This window comes from Salvelinus alpinus, chromosome 22, assembly GCF_045679555.1.
Source record: "Salvelinus alpinus chromosome 22, SLU_Salpinus.1, whole genome shotgun sequence".
NCBI classification, from domain to species: Eukaryota; Metazoa; Chordata; class Actinopteri; order Salmoniformes; family Salmonidae; genus Salvelinus; species Salvelinus alpinus.
The window spans coordinates 7,703,614-7,725,633 of record NC_092107.1 but is presented as its reverse complement, the minus strand read 5'-3'; the positions used below and the strand labels follow the sequence as shown (position 1 = coordinate 7,725,633).

At 42.7% G+C, this 22,020-nt stretch overlaps 2 protein-coding genes across 2 annotated transcripts; both read right to left on the bottom strand.

Annotated features, from left to right (window-relative positions):
- Positions 1-434: 434 nt before the first annotated feature.
- LOC139549850 (olfactory receptor 11A1-like) lies at positions 435-5,578 on the bottom strand. Its single transcript, XM_071360589.1, has 3 exons — positions 4,654-5,578; positions 1,301-1,389; positions 435-891 (listed from the first exon to the last, which is right to left on the bottom strand). Exons 1-3 carry the CDS (start codon positions 5,557-5,559, stop codon positions 435-437), a joined length of 1,452 nt encoding a protein of 483 aa, XP_071216690.1. The 5' UTR covers positions 5,560-5,578.
- An 8,880-nt stretch (positions 5,579-14,458) lies between these two features.
- LOC139549849 (olfactory receptor 8I2-like) lies at positions 14,459-15,400 on the bottom strand. The gene has a single exon (XM_071360588.1). It carries the CDS (start codon positions 15,398-15,400, stop codon positions 14,459-14,461), a length of 942 nt encoding a protein of 313 aa, XP_071216689.1.
- Between the last annotated feature and the right edge of the window lie 6,620 nt (positions 15,401-22,020).

Here is a 22,020-nt window from a genome sequence, read left to right as displayed (position 1 = left end):
GTGAAACATAAGATATTACAGTTTTTAATGTCCTGTTGGTAGTTTAATCTTGCTCTGTTACGTCCGTTGTTGGAAGGAGACCAAGGTGCAGCGTGTTAGGCGAACATCTTACTTTTATTTAAAATGAACACTAAAAACCAACTAAATACAAAACGAATGTTAAGTTCTGCAGGCTATACAGCAACTAACAAAATCAAGATCCCACAAACTAAGGTGGAAAACAGGCTGCCTAAGTATGATCCCCAATCAGAGACAACGATAGACAGCTGCCTCTGATTGGGAACCATACCCGGCCAACAAAGAAATAGAACACATAGATTGCCCACCCTAGTCACACCCTGACCAAACAAAAATAGAGAATAAAAAGGATCTCTAAGGTCAGGGCATGACAGTACCCCCCCCAAAGGTGCGGACTCCGGCCGCTAAACCTGACTCTATAGAGGAGGGTCCGGGTGGGCATCTAGCCTCGGTGGCGGCTCCAGTGCGGGACGTAGACCCCGCTCCGCTCGCGGATCCGCCACCTTTGGTGGCAACTCTGGTGCGGGGATCGACGCTGGAGGAACCGGACCGTGGATCGTCGCCGGAGGCTCCGGACCGTGGATCTTCGCCGATGCTCCGGACCGTGGATCGTCGACCGGAGGCTCCGGACCGTGGATCGTCGCCGGAGGAACCGGACCATGGATCGTCGCCGCAGGAACCGGACCGTGGATCATCGCCGGGGACACAGGACTGGGAACCCTCGCTGAAGGCTCTGGACTGGGAACCCTCGCAGGAGGCTCTGGACTGCGAACCGTCGCTGGAGGCTCCGGACAGCGGACCGCCTCTGGAGGCTCCGGACTGCGGACCGTCGCTAGAGGCTCCGGACTGCGGACCGTCTCAGGAGGTTCCGGACTGCGGACCGTCTCAGGAGGTTCCGGACTGCGGACCGTCTCAGGAGGTTCCGGACTGCGGACCGTCTCAGGAGGTTCCGGACTGCGGACCGTCTCAGGAGGTTCCGGACTGCGGACCGTTTCAGGAGGTTCCGGACTGCGAAACGTCGCCGGAAGCTCCGGACTGGGAACTGTCGCCGGAAGCTCCGGACTGGAAACTGTCGCCGGAAGCTCTGGACTGGGAACTGCTCTGGACTGGGAACTGTCGCCGGAAGCTCTGGACTGGGGACTGTCGCCGGAAGCTCTGGACTGGTGACTGTCGCCGGAAGCTCTGGACTGGGGACTGTCGCCGGAAGTTCTGGACTGGGGGGGCGCACTGGAGGCCTGATGCGTGGGGCCAGTACAGGTGGCACCGGGCTGGTGACACGCACCTCAGGGCGAGTGCGGGGAGGAGGCACAGGACGTACTGGACTGTGAAGGTGCGCTGGGGACACAGTGAGTAGAGCAGGCGCAGGATATACTGGACCATGGAGACGCATTGGAGGTCTGGAGCGTTGAGCTGGCACAACGCGTCCTGGCTGGATGCTCACTTTAGCCCGGCAAGTGCGGGGCGCTGGCCCAGGACGCACTGGGCTGTGAAGGCGCACTGGCGACACAGTGCGTAGAGCCGGTGCAGGATATCCTGGACCGAGGAGGCATACTGGAGACCAGGAGTGCTGAGCCGGCACAACCCGTCCTGGCTGGGTGCTCACTTTCGCACAGCAAGTGCGAGGAGCTGGCACAGAACGTACCGGGCTGTGGATGCGCACTGGAGACACATTGCATATCTCCGCAAAACATGGTGCCTGACTGGTCCCACGCTCCTCACTTGATCCAGACACCAAACCATCCACTCTACCTCATCACTCCCCTCAACTATCTCACAATACTCCTCGCTCAGTCTATCCCAATACTCCTCTTCGCTCTCAAACTCGCCCCTCGGCTTCGCCGACCAACCCGTGTGCACCCCCCCCAAAACATTTTGGGGTCTGCCTCACGGGCTTCCGTCGTGGTCGTGAACTTCGGAGTCGCCGTTGGTCCTCCTTCGCTGCCTCCGCCTGCTTCCATGGCAGGGTCTTGTCCCCTGCCATAACCTCCTCCCATGTCCATGATGTCCTCCACTCACTTTTCTCCCGGGCCCAGGATCCCTGCTCCTCCTGGCCACGCTGCTTGGTCCTTTGGTGGTGGGATCTTCTGTTACGTCCGTTGTTGGAATGAGACCAAGGTGCAGCATGGTAGGCAAACATCTTACTTTTATTTAAAATGAACACCAAAAACCAACAAAATACAAAACGAACGTAAAGTTCTGCAGGCTATACAGCAACTAACAAAATCAAGATCCCACAAACTAAGGTGGAAAACAGGCTGCCTAAGTATGATCCCCAATCAGAGACAACGATAGACAGCTGCCTCTGATTGGGAACCATACCTGGCCAACAAAGAAATAGAACACAAAGATTGTCCACCCTAATCACAGGGCGTGACATGCTCATAGGTCATCGATTTTGTTTTCCAATGATTGCACGTTGTCCAATAGGAGGAATGGTAGTAGGGGTTTACTCGCTCGCCTACAAATTCTCAGAAGGCAACCTGTTCCCCCCTTTTTCTCAGAAAGCAAAAGATGGTGATTTGGGCCTGTTCCCGGGAAAGCAGTATATCCTTCACGTCGGACTCGTCGGACTCGTTAAAGGAAAAAGTTTCTTCCAACTCATGGTGAGTAATCGCTGTTCTGATGTCCAGAAGTTATTTTCGGTCATTAGAGCCAATAGCAGGAACGGTATGTACAAAATAAGTTTTTAAAAAAGTTCAAAACTACGCAAAAAAAATGAACAAAATATCACAGTTGGTTAGGAGCACTTAAAATGTCAGCCATCCTCTCCGGCATCTCTTCTTCTTTTTGGTGTCCTTTAGTAATGGTTTCTTTGCAGCAACTCAACCATGAAGGCCTGATTCTCGCAGTCTCCTCTGAACAGTTGATGTTGAAATGTGTCTGTTACTTGAACTCCGTGAAGCATTTATTTGGGCTGCAATTTCTGAGGCTGGTAACTCTAATGAACTTATCTTCTGCAGTAGCGGTAACTCTTGGTCTTCCTTTCCAGTGGCGGTCCTCATGAGAGCCAGTTTCATCATAGCGCTTGATGGTTTTTGCCACAGCACTTGTATAAACTTTCAAAGTTCTTGAAATGTTTCGGATTGACTGACCTTCATATCTTAAACTAATGATGGACTGCCGTTTCTCTTCGCTTATTTGAGCTGTTCTTGCCATAATATGGACTTGGTCTTTTACCAAATAAGGTAATCTTCTGTATACCACCCCTACCTTGTCACAACACAACTGATTGGCTCAAACGCATTAAGAAGGAAAGACATTTCACAAATTAACTTTTAACAAGGCACACCTGTTAATTGAAATGCATTCCAGGTGACTACCTCATGAATCTGGTTGAGAGAATGCCAAGTGTGTGCAAAGCTGTCATCAAAGCAAAGGGTGGCTACTTTGAAGAATCTCAAACATAAAATATATTTTGATTTGTTTAACACTTCTTTGGATACTACATGATTCCCTATGTATTATTTCATAGTTTTGATGTCTTCACAATTATTCTACAATGTAGAAAATAGTAAAAATAAAGAAAAACCCTGGAAGGATTAGGTGTGTCCAAACTTTTGACTGGAACTGTATTTTTAAGAATTAAGCTTTATCAGACCGGCCCAGTAATTAGGGCAAATGCCAGATGGGTCATTCCTTTAGCTCAGTGGCCAGTCTAAAAAGTTTGCAAGCGTAGAGATAGATAGACGACTCGCATGGCCAAAAGTCACTAGAGTAGTAACGGGGTGGGACTTCATATGGGTTAAGGAAGGATCACATAATTCCATGAAGGTCACAATGAGGGATCAGCCAATGAATTATACTTGTGAACAAACATTCCATAACTGCAGATGGCAGTAAATCGCCAACATTGGCTTCATACCTGTTCTAACAACACTCTCCAGGTGGCAGTATGCACCCTTCCAGTATGTTTGAAAACTCATAGAAGTAGTAGAAGAAAATTGACTACTTCAAAATGGAGATGGCCTCAATGGAGCTTCCAGTGATCTTACAGACTCCGAATAGAGACCCACAGTGGAGGTGTCATAATACCCATAAAACCTAGCCGTCAAACAGAGAAATGGTTCCAATTGTTTAAAAAAATCCCCTATGGAACCATTTCCCTATTTGCCTGCTAGGTTTCATGGGTATTATGTGGTACTCTATTGGGACAGACTGAGGTGTCTTTAGATTAAGTGTAGCTGAGTGGGGAATTGGACTGATCTTCCTCATTGTGCATGAAGCTCTTTCAAAAATGCATTGGAATTATTTTCATTGGCAAGAAAAAATGCAACTGTTTGATCAAGAAAATGGATTCATCCTTTTTATTTTACAGGAAAATGTGTGTTTTTCACTTGCTAATTCACATTTCTTCAAAATATCTGCTAGATCCATCATGTCTAGAAGAGTACTTTATTGCGCATTTGTGGAAACATCCTTTTACTCTGTCCCCAACCCCCCTGAAACACACGTACATGTCTTGTTCTTCTAGCAGCATCCCTGATTTGACTTTACTACAGTAAAATACATTTAAAGGAAATGCAGAAGAATTCACAGAAATAGAATGTAATACCAAGGAGAAACAAGAGATTAGGTTGATGATCAAAACAAATCAAAATTACAACCAGGTTGTGTTTTAGGGTAACGGCCTAGTACCTTTTTATAAGCCTGCCTGATATTAACCATCCTAATGCCATACATAATAGGATTGAAAAGTGGTGAACATATTAGAAAATAAACTAATAAAATTGTGCGAAGTATAGGTGGAAGATGAGCAGTTTCATATCTGCCTTGTAGAATCACAAATAAACAGCCAAAGGAGAAGTTCAGCAAAGAGGCTATATGTGGTGTACAGGTGTTAAATGCTTTCTGTTTCGTCTCTTTAGAAGACTTTAAACATATTTGTAGAATTCTTACATATGAGTATATGGTAGGAAGTATAGTACAAGAAAAAGAGAGAGCAGTGACAACAAGACCCCATATGTTATTCAGCATAGTATTTGAACAGGCAAGCTTGACTACTGAGTAGTTGTCACAATACACTCTGTCTAGAACGTTACCACAAAATTGCAGTCGCAAACTCAGGGAGATAATGATGGCGTTAATGAAAAAATAATACACTTGGGGCAGTAGAATTAAGCCACAAATGGTTTTAGGTGTCATAATATTGTTATACTGTAGAGGATAACAAATAGACATGTACCTGTCATAGGACATAACTGCTAAATTACTATATTCTGTTAAACCATATGTGTACAACACATAAATCTGGAGATAACAATAAAGAAGGGAAATATCATGTGTGTCAGAGAGTAAGTAAAACATGAGAGCAGGAAACAAACCAGTGCTCCCATACAACTGATTAACAAACAAAGCACATAGAAACAGATACATGGGTTCATGAAGGCTTCTTTCAATGCAGATAACTCCAATAAGCAAAGCATTGGCAAGAATGATGACATAATATATTACAGTCACTATAGTAAAGTAGAAATACTTCAATTGTCCGATATCACCGTATGCAGCAAGCCTGAAGACCTCGTAGTGAGTAGAGTTTTCCATGGTCCTGGTAGATGTTAAAGATGTGCTGTCAATGTTTGAAGAAGAGGAGCAAATCCTCTATAGTACTGTAACTTCAATATAAGTTAAAACAATGAAATCACAAAGACCAGACAACCTAAATTGATAACCTTGACCTGTTCATGTTACAGTGATACATTTTCTCATAGTTGTACTCACCAATATAGACGGCTTTTCATTCTCCGGATAACATAATTCATAGCCTAAATCAAACAATATTATACTTTCTATCCTGCACTCATTATATATTGCATTAAAATGCTAAATACATTTATAAAATTGATGTACTGTTTAGACTGACCATTTCTAATCCATGATGAACTCCTGAAACTCAGCTCCTCACTTGATACTTGTGGGGTGAAAAAATTAAGTGCCTGCCTTGGAGTGATAGTCCCCAATACCTGGGGGAAATTTTATATTCTTGGTCAAGGAAACCATATAGAGAAAAACAGATACCATTTTGTAACACAGGCCCTCCATGGGGCCGGTAGCCTAGAGATTTAGAGCTTTGGGCCAGTAACGGAAAGGTTGCTGGTTTTAATCCCTAAACCAGTTAGGTGAAAAATCTGTTGATGTGCCCTTCAGTTTAATTGCTCACTCTGGATAGGAGCGTCTGCTAAATGACTTAAATGTAAATGTTCAAAACCTTTCTTAAATTGTCTAGAAATACAGTAATTCATAAAGAATAGTAGATTAAACAAGGCATGTCTAGCCGATGTGAAATGGCTAGCTAGTTTGCATTTCACACTTGCGTTCAATCGGAGACGTTACCCTCTCTGAGACCAAGGGTAGTTGTTTCCCTTGCTTTGCAAGGGCTGTGGCTTTTGTTAAAACAATGTAGCCTGGTACTCTACACTGTAGAAGTATGTGACATAATTTTCACACTTTAGTCATTTAGCAATCAGGATTAAATGCTCAAGGGAACATCGACAGAATTCTCACCTAGTTGGCTCAGGGATTCAAACCAGCAACCTTTTGGTTACTGGCCCGATGCTCTTGACCGCTAGGCTACCTACCACCCCATCACCAATGGACTGGGCAGACTACACTCTCTAACATTTTAGCAGGAGTTTGTTTTCCATGTATTGTGCACCATGTACAATAAATAAATAGTTCCGTGAAACCAATCCAAGTCTCTGACAAAGGGTTGGTTTCCCGGACCCAGAGTCTACTCCTGAACTAAACCACACTGTCAATGGAGATTCTCCATTGAGAATATATTTTATTCTAGGACGAGTCTTAATCTGGGTCCTGTTTTCCAGCCCTTAGTCTTGTTCCCAACTGCTGTTGGGAGCCAGGTCCTCGGGGCATGGAGCAGTTTGGCATTGCTGGAACTTAGGGTGCATGGAGGTTCATAGGGGAGAGTAGGTCTGACAGGTAGGCTGGTCCGATGACATTTAGAGCCTAGTAAACAAGGAGAATTTAAAACAAATTTCTTTGAGGGACAGGTAGCCAATGGAGATCAGCAAGTGAATAAAAGGTATGACAATATTTCACAAATTAGCAAATGTTTTACATGTCTGATTTTCCCCATCCTCACCCCCATTCATGATTACACTGAACTAAGTACACAAAACAAAAATATAAATGCAACATGTAAAGTGTTGGTCCTATGTTTCATTAGCTGAAATGAAAGATCCCAGAAAATGTCCATACGCAGAAAAAGCTTATTTCTCTAAAAATGTTGGACAAATGTGTTTACATCCCTGTTAGTAAGCATTTCTCCTTTGCCAAGATAACCCATCCATCTGACAGATGTGGCAAGAAGCTGATTATACAACATGCTCATTACACAGGTGCACCTTATGCTGGGGACAAGAAAAGGCCACTCAAAAATGTGAAGTTTTGTCACACAATGCAATGCCACAGATGTCTCATGTTTTGGGCCCGGCTCTCTAGTGGGATGGCCTATGCCCTCCCAGGCACACCCATGGCTACTCCCCTGCCCAGTCATGTGAAATCCATAGATTAGGGTCTAATCATCAAATCAAATCAAGTTTATTTTATATAGCCCTTCGTACATCAGCTAATATCTCGAAGTGCTGTACAGAAACCCAGCCTAAAACCCCAAACAGCAAGCAATGCAGGTGTAGAAGCACGGTGGCTAGGAAAAACTCCCTAGAAAGGCCAAAACCTAGGAAGAAACCAAGAGAGGAACCAGGCTATGAGGGGTGGCCAGTCCTCTTCTGGCTGTGCCGGGTGGAGATTATAACAGAACATGGCCAAGATGTTCAAATGTTCATAAATGACCAGCATGGTCAAATAATAATCAGAAGTAAATGTCAGTTGGCTTTTCATAGCCGATCATTAAGAGTATCTCTACCGCTCCTGCGGTCTCTAGAGAGTTGAAAACAGCAGGTCTGGGACAGGTAGCACGTCCGGTGGACAGGTCAGGGTTCCATAGCCGCAGGCAGAACAGTTGAAACTGGAACAGCAGCAAGGCCAGGTGGACTGGGGACAGCAAGGAGACATCATGCCCGGTAGTCCTGACGCATGGTCCTAGGGCTCAGGTCCTCCGAGAGAGAGAAAGAAAGAGAGAAGGAGAGAATTAGAGAGAGCATACTTAAATTCACACAGGACACCGGATAAGACAGGAGAAGTACTCCAGATAACCAACCTACCCTAGCCCCCCGACACAAACTACTGCAGCATAAATACTGGAGGCTGAGACAGGAGGGGTCAGGAGACACTGTGGCCCCATCCGATGATACCCCCGGACAGGGCCAAACAGGAAGGATATAACCCCACCCACTTTGCCAAAGCACAGCCCCCGCACCACTAGAGGGATATCTTCAACCACCAACTTACAATCCTGAGACAAGGCTGAGTATAGCCCACAGAGATCTCCACCACAGCACAAACCAAGGGGGGGCGCCAACCCAGACAGGAAGATCACGTCAGTAACTCAACCCACTCAAGTGACGCACCCCTCCTAGGGACGGCATGAAAGAGCACCAGTAAGCCAGTGACTCAGCCCCTGTAATAGGGTTAGAGGCAGAGAATCCCAGTGGAGAGAGGGGAACCGGCCAGGCAGAGACAGCAAGGGCGGTTCGTTGCTCCAGATCCTTTCCGTTCACCTTCACACTCCTGGGCCAGACTACACTCAATCATATGACCTACTGAAGAGATAAGTCTTCAGTAAAGACTTAAAGGTTGAGACCGAGTCTGCGTCTCTCACATGGGTAGGCAGACCATTCCATAAAAATGGAGATCTATAGGAGAAAGCCCTGCCTCCAGCTGTTTGCTTAGAAATTCTAGGGACAATTAGGAGGCCTGCGTCTTGTGACCGTAGCGTACATGTAGGTATGTACGGCAGGACCAACTCTGAAAGATAGGTAGGAGCAAGCCCATGTAACGCTTTATAGGTTAACAGTAAAACCTTGAAATCAGTCCTTGCCTTAACAGGAAGCCAGTGTAGGGAAGCTAGCACTGGAGTAATATGATCAAATTTCTTGGTTCTAGTCAGGATTCTAGCAGCCGTATTTAGCACTAACTGAAGTTTATTTAGTGCTTTATCCGGGTAGCCGGAAAGTATAGCATTGCAGTAGTCTAACCTAGAAGTAACAAAAGAATGGATTAATTTTCTGCATCATTTTTGGACAGAAAGTTTCAGATTTTTGCAATGTTACGTAGATGGAAAAAAGCTGTCCTTGAAACAGTCTTGATATGTTCGTCAAAAGAGAGATCAGGGTCCAGAGTAACGCCGAGGTCCTTCACAGTTTTATTTGAGACGACTTTACAACCATCAAGATTAATTGTCAGATTTAACAGAAGATCTCTTTGTTTCTTGGGACCTAGAACAAGCATCTCTGTTTTGTCCGTGTTTAAAAGTAGAAAGTTTTCAGCCATCCACTTCCTTATGTCTGAAACACAGGCTTCTAGCGAGGGCAATTTTGGGGATTCACCATGTTTCATTGAAATGTACAGCTGTGTGTCATCCGCATAGCAGTGAAAGTTAACATTATGTTTTCGAATGACAACCCCAAGAGGTAAAATATATAGTGAAAACAATAGTGGTCCTAAAACGGAACCTTGAGGAACACCGAAATGTACAGTTGATTTGTCAGGACAAACCATTCACAAAAACAAACTGATATCTTTCCGACAGATAAGATCTACACCAGGCCAGAACTTGTCCGTGTAGACCAATTTGGGTTTCCAGTCTCTCCAAAAGAATGTGGTGATCGATGGTATCAAAGGCAGCACTAAGGTCTAGTAGCATGAGGACAGATGCAGAGCCTCGGTCTGACGCCATTAAAAGGTCATTTACCACCTTCACAAGTGCAGTTTCAGTGCTATGATGGGGACTAATGAATTGATTTCAATTGACTGATGTCCTTATCTGAACTGCAACTCAGTAAAATCTTTGAAATTATTGCATGTTGCGTTTATATTTTTGTTCAGCTTACGTATTAACCCAGCAAACAGGGGATGTCTTAAGGACATTTGGAAATGTTCTCATTAGGTCCCTTTTAGGTAGTGTTTCCCAAAGTTGGTCCTTTGCACGTTTAGTTTTTTGCCCTAACACTCCATAGCAGTTTCAAATAATCAAAGCTTGATGATGAATTAGTTCATTATTTGAATCAACTGTGTAGTGCTAGGGCAAAAACCAAAATGTGCACCCCTTGGGGTCCACAGGACCACGTTTGGGAAACATTGCTTTAAGGGTTTGAGCGAGACGTTATCCCACTGACATTCTGAGAAAATCTTAGGAACTTTAAAACATGACGTTAACCTCGGGACGGTAAGAGGACGTTCAGTACAGATCCCGGTTTGGACGCAGTATAATGCTATAATAATTTATTTTTAAGTCCATTAGGGAACATTATGAAAAGGTTCCTATTTGTGTCTGACATGACGTTATCCGTGGGACATTCAATGACCACAAGGAGACGTTTCATGATGGTCAATGGGACGCCATATGATGGTCCCAAGGGAACGTTTTTTTGGGGACCTTTATCTAGTTCCCTGTAAGTTACCAGGATGTCACTGAGGACCATATCATGACCTTTTTAGGACGTTCTCAGGACTTTAATTTTAGTAGTCATTAGGATGCCCTGTGATGATCTCAAGGGAATATTCTCTGGGGGGGCTTTTGTGTAGTTCCCTGGAAGTCACCAGGACGTCTCAGAGGATCATGTCAGGACCTTTTTAGGATGTTCTCAGGACTTTAATATTACTAGTCAGTAGGACGTCGCGTGATAGACCCAAGGGAATGTCTCTGGGGGACTATTGTCTAGTTCCCTTTAAGTTACCAGAACGTCACTGAGGACCATATCATTATTGTTTTAGGACGTTCTCAAGACTTTCATTTTACTAGTCATTAGGACGTTGCGGGATGGTCTCAAGGGAACGTCCCTGCAAACAAAAATTAGTCTTTAGAACGTCCCCAGAACGTCACAAAATGGTCGTCTAAAGAGGTCAGGATGTTGTGTCATGGTCCCCTGGAGGTTTTTGTCACAAGATGGTCCCAGGTGTCCCAAGGTAACTAAATAATTAAATGGTATGGAGGTTTTAAGGTAAGTGGTACGCTGTTCAGCTAAAAAAATCTTTATTCAGCGACAATATGATCACATTTGACATGATCACTTCGAACTGAAATTTCATTATTTCATACCTGGGATATCAAACTCACAACCTTTGGATTTGGGGGTATATAGATCATTTTTTTGCTGCACCACAATATGTAGAATTTCTGAAGTCCCATACATGTTCATTACCTATAATACATCTCTGCACTTAACAAAATAGTGCCATCTGCACTGTTATTTTAGTTATCAGTTAATCTGACTATTCTCTCATCATTGAGTTCATTTACTTATTTCAGCTATTTGAGTTTGGGTTTTCACTATAGTTGTCTGTTTTAATCGTACTCCTGAATCACTATGATAAGTATAATAGTTTTTCTTGAATGTATTTTTAACAGACCTGATATTTACTTTGAAGTGCAAAGTGTAGGAATACAAGTGAAATCAGTCATTGACATAGACAAGGTGGCATAGCATGAAGATCGGAATGTTGTGAGTTCAAATCCCAGGTGAGGACATGTTTGAATAATAATTACTGTATAAATGAACATGCACAATGTAATCATGTATGTCAAATATGTGAGTTGAAAACAGTGTATGGTAAAAGCACTGTGTATGGGGGGGATGCCCCTAACATTGTCAAAAGACAAAGGGCTGTGACTGGACCAGTGGTTTACAAATCAGGGACTTGATGGGCTTGGCAACAATAACAAGTGATGTGTAATGAAACTAGGATATACATGCCCTTCGTAAACATGGATAAAGTTTCTTTGCTACTATCAAGTGAACTCTGACTATCGAACCAAGGCCTTCAGAGGGAACAAAAATCTTTCAATAGCCTACGTTGAATCAAACTTTAAAAATCTAGAAATTAACAGACAACATAGCATCACTAAATGCGCTGAAATCCGAAGGGGATGGCCAGCAGAGATAGGTGGGATGGGATGAGGGAAACCGAAATCTGGAATCTGGAGATGAGTGAGAGTGAAGTTGCTGAGTGAGTGGTAAAGTGACGGCAAAAATATAAAAATGAAGAAAGACACTAAAAAGGAAGGTTGTTGGTTGGGAGCGAAGGGTGCTGGATCGGTGGCTGTGAGGTTGCTGGTTCAGTTCCTCGAGTTAGCTGGCAGGGGGATCTGTCGATGTGCCCCTGAGCTGGGCGCTTGACCGTGGTCGCTCTGGATGGGAGCATCTGCTAGATGACTTAAATGTAATGCAAATGTGGAGCAGCTTCTCTGCAGGTGGATTGTATATTTTAAAAGTCAATAAAAATACGGAAAATGAAAACACCTGCTGCTGCAGCAGCCGTCGCCAATGTCACATTTACATTACATTTAGCAGACGCTCTTATCCAGAGCGACTTACAAATTGGAAAGTTCATACATATTCATCCTGGTCCCCCCGTGGGAATTGAACCCACAACCCTGGCGTTGCAAGCGCCATGCTCTACCAACTGAGCCACACGGGACCTCACACTACTGTCACACTACTGCAACAACGAGCGTGGTAAGATTACAGCTTGCTATCGCCGGTTAACGCTTGATCTGATTGAATCTAGGCCTTCATTTCACCCCATTGTTGAAGCACTGACTTTAACATTGATCTTGTGTCTAATCCTCTCACTGATAAACAGGCATTTTCATATCTGTTGATGGTCCTTTAGGTGCCTTTTGGCAAACTCCAAGCGGGCTATCATGTGCCTTTTACTGAGTAGCTTTCGTCTGGCCGCTCTACAATAAAGGCCTGATTGGTGGAGTGCTGCAGAGATGGTTGTCCTTCTGGAAGGTTCTCCCATCTCCACAGAGGAACTCTGGAGCTCTGCGGAGTGACCATCGGGTTCTTGGTCACCTCCCTGACCAAGGCCCTTCTCCCCCGATTGCTTAGTTTGGCCAGGTGGCCAGCTCTAGGAAGAGTCTTGGTGGTTCCAAACTTCTTCCATTTAGGAATAATGGAGGCCACTGATGTTGGGGACCTTCAATGCTTCAGAAATGTTTTGGGTACCCTTCCCCAGATCTGTGCCTCGACACAATCCTGTCTCAGAGCTTTATGGACAATTCCTTCAACCTCATGACTTGGTTTTTGCTCCGACATGCACTGCCAACTGTGGGACCTTATATAGACCGGTGCAGTTGTGTAAAGTACTTAAGTAGTATTTTAAAGTATTTTTACTCAAGTAGTTTTTGGGGGGTATCTATGCTTTACTTTTTATATTTTTGACAACTTCTGCATTTACTCCACTACATTCCTAAAGCAAATAATGTACTTCTTACTCCATATATTTTCCCTGACACCCAAAAGTACTCATTACATTTTGAATGCTTAACAGGACAGGAAAATGGTCCAATACACACACTTATCAAGAGAACATCCCTGCTCATCCCAATTGCCTCTAATTTGGTAGACTTACTAAACACAAATGCTTCATGTGTAAATTATGTCTGAGTGTTGTAGTGTGCCGTTGACTATCCATAAATTTTTAAAACAAAAAAGGTTTGCCAAATATTAAGAATTTGAAATGATTTATACTTTTACTTTTGATACTTAAGTATATTTAAAATCAAATACTTTTAGTATTTTACTCAAGTAGTATTTTACTGGGTGACTTTCACTTTAATTTGAGTCATTTTCTGTTAAGGTATCTTTACCTTTACTCAAGTATGACAATTGGGTACTTTTTCCACCACTGGACAGGTGTGTGCCTTTCCAAATCATTTCCAAGTCATGTCCAATCAATAGACTCCAATCAAGTTGTAGAAACATCTCAAGGATGATCAATGGAAACAGGATGCACATGTGCTCAATTTCGAGTCTCATAGCAAAGGGATTGAATACTTTAAAAAAATGTTTATACATTTGCAAAAATGTCTAAAAAACGTTTTTTTCCATTATGGGGTATTGTGTGTAGATTGATTAGGGAAAAAACATTTAATCGATTTTAGAATAAGGCTGTAACCTAACAAAATGTGGAAAAAGTCAAGGGGTATGAATACTTTCCAAATGCACTGTATATAAAGTTGGCTATATACAGTTATTTTGAGTTTGTTTGGTCAAGGTAACAAGATGACTCCATGAAGCCAAACACCTGAATCTCAGTCATTGACAACAAATAAGAGGGGCAAAGTTATTCCACACGACATCCATGAAAAATTATTCTGACAAAGGCCATTGACTGCTAGAACATCATTATTTTAATATTTAGATAAAATAAAGCACCAAGATTTTAATTGTGAGCGAGAGTTGCACATTTTCCTTCCTAATGTCTATGAAAAATTACAAATGAAAATTGTCAATATAGCTTTATAGATCAACAAGAAAGATATGTTGATACACACAAGCGCATCACCACAATACATTTAGATTAGGGCAGCAACTTTCCGGTTGAACATCTGTACAACTCTATTCCGAACCCGAGTGAGTTTCATCCCGTATATGATAGGGTTCACCAGAGGAGGCACAACTAGGAACTCCACCGCCATGATATTCCTCAGGGCCAGCAGGCTGGTGTTGCTGCCGTAGCGAGCGTACATCACATCGAAGGTGAGGGATATGGTGAAGTTAGTCAGGGTGATCAGATGAGGCAGACAGGTCTGCATGAACTTCTTTCTCTGCACACGGGAATGCAAAGACGCTTTGATGATGTTCATGTAGGATATCAGGATGAGTATCATTTGAGAAACATGAGAAAACGTGAGAATGAAGCCGTAGAGGTTGTTCAGAGTGGTGTCAACGCATGAGAGCTTCACGACGGCCCAGTTTGAGCAGTAGAGTTTATCGATGTCGACGCCACAGAGGGGTAATTTAGCTGTTAGTCCCATCCCAATGCTACTTTCTAGCCATGAGAAAAGCCACGTAAGAAGAAGCAGTGTCCACACTTTTCGAGTAGTCATGATAGAGTGGTATTGTAACGGCTTACAGATGGCAACATACCTGTCATATGCCATCACTGTCAAGCTGGTGAATTCACAGAAAGCATAGGAGTAGATTACCAATATCTGGGTCATGCACCCAGAGTATGAAATCACATGAGAGTCAAATAAAAGGTCATAAAGTATCTTTGGGTAGAAAGCTGAAGCGCCATAGATACCATTAATACACAGATTACAGAGAAATAAATACATAGGGTCATGCAACATTTTCTCCAGAAAAATGGTAACGATCAGTATCAGATTCACAAAAATGGTGAAGATGTATAGGATGAGAGTAAATGAGAAGTAGATGTGTTTGTTTGTCTGTGTCACATTCAGTCCATGCAGCACAAACACTATCTCCTGGGAGGAGTTGAAATCCATTGTCATTGACAGCAGGCACACATGGCTGGTGTACACAGGACCTGAGAATGTTCAGTTTATCCAAGTTTTGTTGGTTGGTCTATTTAAAAACAATTTGATTACATTTTAACAGTAACTGCCACCCATACAGCAGTCTGTCAGCCTCTCAACGATGATAGCTCTCCTTCAAACAATGGTGTTGGTATTCAGATCTCAAACAAGTCAACCCAAAACCACCCAGCTTCAGCAGCCACCTACATTACAATGCAGTGAGCACACAGACCAGTATTCAACCCGTATCACATTCTAGTGAGCATGAAGCATTATATATATTTTTTTTTATGATCTTCACAGATCTTCACTTAATTTAACTCAAAGTTAGAGAGAAATCCTAAACAATATTAAACTGAATTAGTTAGATCATTAATCGAAACAAAGTAAGTATTTTCAAAGTCTTCAAAGTAGGTTCTCCTTAAAGATGATCATTCGTATGGTTTGTGTATTTGTATGGTCTCTGTATCTCTGTACTGAGGGCCAGAGCAGAACACCTCCACCTGAGCAGACCAGATCATACCTACAGTAGGTATGACACTTCTCCACTCTCCGCACCACAACCTTTATGGGGCAGTATCTGAGTATCTCAACTGCCATAGCAACGTGTGAGATGTATGGAGTGATAGACAGGTGAACCCCTCAGACACACACTGCTCACTCTGGAGGTTACCTTCCTAATGAGACCATGTCTATAGGACTGACTATGAGATGAGGTATGCGATAGAATAGGATGTTGTTTATGTAGCAAGGTAATATTGTTGAAGTTCATATTCACGCTTTCCATAAAATGCAAAGATCTCAGCAAAGTTTAGCTCACTTCTGTGCAATTTTTATATTTTCAAGTTAATGTTCAAGTTTTTTGGGCTATATTTTGAACAGACCTTGTTAGAGCATGGCCAAATTCCTATTTAGTAATTGGACCACAAGGGTTAATTTTTCTTTGTCTCTAAAGGCTTTCCACAAAATGCACAGATTTCAGCAAAGTTTAGCTCACACCTGTGCACATTTTTTGCACCACTGCTCAGCTCCAGGAAGTGAATCAGAGAAGGGCTAGACTAGTAGTAGCCAGTTTTTGCATGAATTAATGATAAAAATGTATGTAATGAAAAACATTTCAATTGCAAAATTCACTGTAAAATATTGTCAGAGCGTATAAAAATTGTTCTTTGTACAAAGTACTATAACCTTCATAAAGTTCATATTGAAGTGGTCCGTATCATCTATCTACCCCCAGCGGACTGCTTACGTCTTGATTGACACAACCCATCCAGCCAGGGACATCATGCTCCCCAAAATGTTGAGGTGGTACCGATTAGCAAAATGTATATCTTTGAATGTACCTACAAGTGTCACGGGATGATAACGCTGATGTGCCAACTTCTGTCTGTACCGTTTAAGCTACAAACTAATATGACCCCACTATGGAAAGATGAGACTCTCACTAGTTCTCCGTTTTGCTCACAAGTGTCACAGACTCGTCTGAATGTAACCCATACATATTAATGAAAGTATGGAGGTAGTTTTGTGCCAATAACACATATATTTCCTGAGCTTTCTTATATCTCCTAGATATAGGACAGACACTTCAAAACCTTATTCCTTGTGATTTATTTTTTTACTGTATTTTTTGCCATTCATGAATGTTATTCATTGTGTTTCTTTGGGCTAAAGTAATAAAGGCCAAATTCAATATTTTATGAAATTATTTGTCAATATGTTTTTATTAATATACCTAAAGGGGTCCTAAAATTCAAAATCAAATATGATATGACCATCTTAAAACATTTTCATATCTTCGCTTACTTTTATTTTTTTTAAATTCTCCCCAATTTCGTGGTATCCAATTGGTAGTTACAGCCTTGTACCAACGCTGCAACTCCCGTACGGACTCGGAAGAGGCGAAGGTCGAGAGCCGTGCATCCTCCAAAACACAACCAAGCCAAGCCGCACTGCTTCTTGACACAATGTGTCAGAGGAGACCCCGTACACCTGGTGACCATGTCAGCATGCATTGCGCCCGGCCCGCCACAGGAGTCGCAAGTGCACGATGGGACAAGAACATCCCTGCCGGCCAAACCCTCCCCTAACCTGGACAACGCTGGGCCAATTGTGCGCCACACCATGGGTCTCCCGGTCGCGGCCAGCTGGACTCAAACCAGGATCTCTAGTGGCACAGCTAGCACTGCCTTAGACCACTGTGCCACTCGGGAGGCCCAGACTTTTATAGTTTTAAGATCCGACATCTGTAGTACACAGGCCTGACTTATATCGGGTTAGGGATACTTGCAACTTGACAGAAGGCCACTTGTTTTAGTCTTGCTGAACATTTCTGTCATTACAAAGACAACTCCTTTGGGGTTTCAGTGGTTCAAAATGGGTAACATTCTGCCACCCTATTTATATGGTTATATCTTCAAGGGAAGGTAAACAATGGTATGTAATATTGTGTGTTTGAGATATAACAAAGTGTATACCACATAAAAACCCAAAGACATTGGGAGGCTAAGTAGACGACTTGAATGCCTGTCCATTATCCTCATGTCTTAGGGTATAGCATGTAGAAGCTGGTCAATTGAGCAAGAAAACATGTTTACTGAATTTGTCTGTCAGTCTTCAGAGAACAGGTCATTAGTCCACTGTATCTCTCAATTCCCTTGAAAACAATTTACCAACACCTACCTGTGAGACCAGAGAGGCTGAAACAACCACAGAGGTAGCCCTTGGTCGCCGTCTCTTGTCTCTCGTTACACCAATTGAAGGGTTAGTCCCAGGGAGGTGCAGAGTGTCATTAGGCTTAATGGCCTCCCTTCAGATTGGTCTGGTGTGAATGATGCAACAATGAAAGAAACTATAAACACACATTTTTGACCTGTGACCTGAGAGTGAAAATAATGATATGGTCAAGAATATGTAAACTTATGTTAGATCAAGCCCCGAGAAGCTATCTGCTAAGAGAATAGAACATAGAGACATTTTCAATCAATGTGTTGAAGTGTGGCTTGAACTGTGTGTCGTTAAAAAGCTTTCGTGTCAGAACTGGCCAGATACCTTTCTTGAGATAAGGCATCTAGTTTCTCCAGGGTCACTGTGAGATGTGTTTGACCCAAATAATCCTGTGAGGGTCATGTTGTATTTATAATACACATTGGTCAATGTATTCCATCCATCCTGTAAAAAGTATGGAAAAAAAGTTGTAGGGTGCCATTTGGGACACAACCCTTCCGTCATCCCCTCTGGGAGGGTAGGCTCTGAAAGTGTACTGTAGGCCTAGAAAGAAGGAGAAGAAAAAGGATAACAATTTGAGGAAAAAAGGAGCCACGACACTGATCGGCAAAGCGCATCTGGTAACAGATGCCGTATCTGCCAATTAAAAAACAGTGATGTAGTTGGACGTGATCCAACACATTTTCACAAAAGTATCCTTACCAGAAGTCCACTGGCACGTTCTGATAATCAAAGTAACTGGATCACGTGTGGAAATGGGTCTGGATAAATAGCTCACAGTTTAAAGTGACTAGTTCCTGACATTGTGTTAGTGTGTTGAGAAGGGAAGTGCAGGCAACACCTTGAAAAATAAAGAATAATAATACATTTAATAATGACCTATTTCTTTCTCCAGCCTTGTTTACAAACACACTGCTAGGGCCTAATAACCATATATTACATATTATGAGGCTACATGGACATGAACGTTTTAGATACATTTTGATAATCAGCTACTTTGTCACATTCTTATCCCATCACTTTCGAGTTAAGCAAAAGTTTGTGAGTATGGTCCCACTGGTTTTAACTGGAGTGTACACCCATTTAAGTTAGACGGGCTGGATTGGATGATTTTGCCTCGGTTTTCCTCGCCCTCATTAAGAAATGTGAGATTTGTGTCTTGGAAGCGTGCTTAGATGTGGGTGTTTCTTGAATGTGTCTTGTACATGCAAAACAGTAACCCAGTTATGGTATAGTCCCTCACCTGTCCAGATCATTTGAAAACAAGTCTAACCAGCTCTGCTAGGGCGAGTAAAATGGTCAGTGAGGTCTGTAACACCAGTTAATGTAATACATTTTCCAACGGTTGATGTAATAAACAATTTTTCTATTTGTAATAACTTTTTAGATTTTTTATGTAATAAAACTGGTTAATGTAATAACTTCCCGAACGGTTAACTTTTTCCGCTAAATGTAATAAGTTATAACATTAACCGGTGAGTAACGACTTTTTTGATGAATAATGTAATTAATCAAAAACCAATCATGTGACAACATACCAAAACCAATGTTACCCAGCTAGCAATGAGGAATTGGCCCAGAAGTGGCTGATCGAATCGGCCCGGAATTGGGTGTCGGACTCAGCACGGAATCAGAATGAATGACTGCCCAGAATTGTCCCAAGTACATCGGGCCATTTCCGTGTACCGGAATTCAGCCGACATCTTACCAGAATCCCCCCAGAAGCGACTCGATGCTAATGTAAATAAAATGTATACAAAATTACCCAATTTAGTAATTTTAAATATTACTATTATACATTTTATGCATAGAAATTATACCTATCCACCCCCAAAAAAAATTGTGTCGGAGGAAACACCTGGTGACCGTGTCAGCGTGCATGCGCCTGGCCCGCCACAAGTGTCGCTACAGCGCGATGGGACAAGGACATCCCGGCCGGCCAAACCCTCCCCTAACTCAGACGACGCTGGGCCAATTGTGCGTCTCCTCATGCGTCTCCCGGTCGCTGCCAGCACGGGTATTGAACTAGCATCTGTAGCAGTGTCTTAGACCGCTGCGCCACTCGGGAGGCTCCATCCACAAAGTTTTTAATGCTTATCAATTGCCTTGCAAAGTATCAAAATACTACTTAAACAGGAATCTTAAAATAATTTAATTTAAATGTTCATTGTATTTTTTGATCACAGAAACAATGAGCAAATATGGAAAAATAAAAAGTTATATAAAGCAGCCCATGTAATCATCTGCCAGAGAGTAGCTCCAATCGGCCCGAGCCCCAAGTAATACATTTGGGCCAGATAACTCACACTGGAATCGGCCCGAGCTCAATCCCCGCATCCTAGCCATAAGTAATACTGCCTAAGGCAGCCCAGACTCGGGTCACATGACGTCGGCGGAGTGCCTCGACTCGCAGCTGGAATCAGCCCAGCTGGGTATGTACTACTTCCCTCAATTTGATGCACATACCACCACCCACTGTCAATTACAACAAACTCATGCACATCATACAGTAATACTCACACTCACACAACCAATTGTATATTTTGAGGAATTTAACTTTTTTTTTTTTTTTCACATTGAAAATGTTATTAGGTTTTGTAGATCTGTAGGAAAAACAAATCTAGTTTAATCCCTTTTATTTTAAGGCAGCAAAATGGGGAGAGGGGGGGGGGGTTCAAGGGGGTGACCTTCTATAGGCACTGTACTTTTGGATTACCCAAATTCAGTAACTTATTCTTGAATTACTTTCCTCAATGCAGCCGTTTTTATCTCAATATCAAATCATTTCTGGGTAACAATTAAGTACCTTACTGTGATTGTTTTCAATTAAAATGGTTTTAAAAAATTGCTTCTCAGCAAAGTGCAATTTCTCAAGCAGTAATGTTGCTAGGACTGTCTGGGAGTGGTCTGAATTAGGAGGGGAAAACATGCTCTTATTTGCAGAGAGGTTTGGAACTCTTTTAACCAATTTAGCTCCTGGTGATGTCACAAGACAGGCCAAAACGCCATCCCACCAAAACAGGCTGAAATTTCAGGCGGTCTTTTCAAACAGCTCTTACACTAAAAGGGCAAAATCATAATTTTCACAATATTATTCCAACCTCAGTGTGGAAATATATAAAACACAGGAAAATCATGTTTTTGACTGCACTAGGCCTTTAAAGACAACCTCTGGAATTTTTTAAACCTCCCGCTTTGGGCTGGATGTGTCAATGTGCACTTCATACATGCATAATCTATGAGCAGAATTACCGCCTTACCTTAATTAGCCATGAAATCCATAGTTTGAAAGTTACTATTTTACTGGAAGCTGTGCTGCGCCATTATCCCGACATTTTCCCCCACATGGCCCAGCCACCTATCAATTCTGGTTCTAGCTAAGGAGCTTCAGCCCCTCGCCATTTGAGTGAAAGACAGCAAGATGCACACACAGCAGAGCAAGAGAGAGCAATGATGTGGTACACATATCTGCACATACAGTATTTGACATAGTACGCAATTTCTGGTGACCACTTTTGGCTCGTGAGGGCTACTTTCAAAACTACTGGCTAAAAAGTATACAAAAGTATCGAATAATCTCTTTAAATGGCATTAAAAGAAGACAAAAAGTATCCAAACGCATTTGGTGTGTCATCATAGTGGTCTCTGACTTGTGTTCAGAATTGCTCAAGTGATAAACTTAACTTTAAATGCTGAATTGAATGTCATTGAGAAAACAGAAAGCTGTTGTGTATTTCTCGCAAACGACACCATTCTGTATAAATCTGGCTCTTCTTTGGACACTGTGCTAACAAACCTCCAAACGAGCTTCAACGCCATACAACACTCCTTCCGTGGCCTCCCAACTGCTTTTAAATGCTAGTAAAACT

Excerpts from the sequence above, each read along its gene's own strand:
- LOC139549849 (XM_071360588.1), bottom strand. The coding sequence starts at position 15,400 with ATGACAATGGATTTCAACTCCTCCCAGGAGATAGTGTTTGTGCTGCAT.
- LOC139549850 (XM_071360589.1), bottom strand. The coding sequence starts at position 5,559 with ATGGAAAACTCTACTCACTACGAGGTCTTCAGGCTTGCTGCATACGGT. Across the intron at positions 1,390-4,653 it reads TCAGGCAGGCTTATAAAAAG|TATATCCTGCGCCTGCTCTA; the intron begins GTACTAGGCCGT and ends TCCATGGTCCAG. Across the intron at positions 892-1,300 it reads CTCCCCGCACTCGCCCTGAG|TCCGGAACCTCCTGAGACGG; the intron begins GTGCGTGTCACC and ends GACGGTCCGCAG.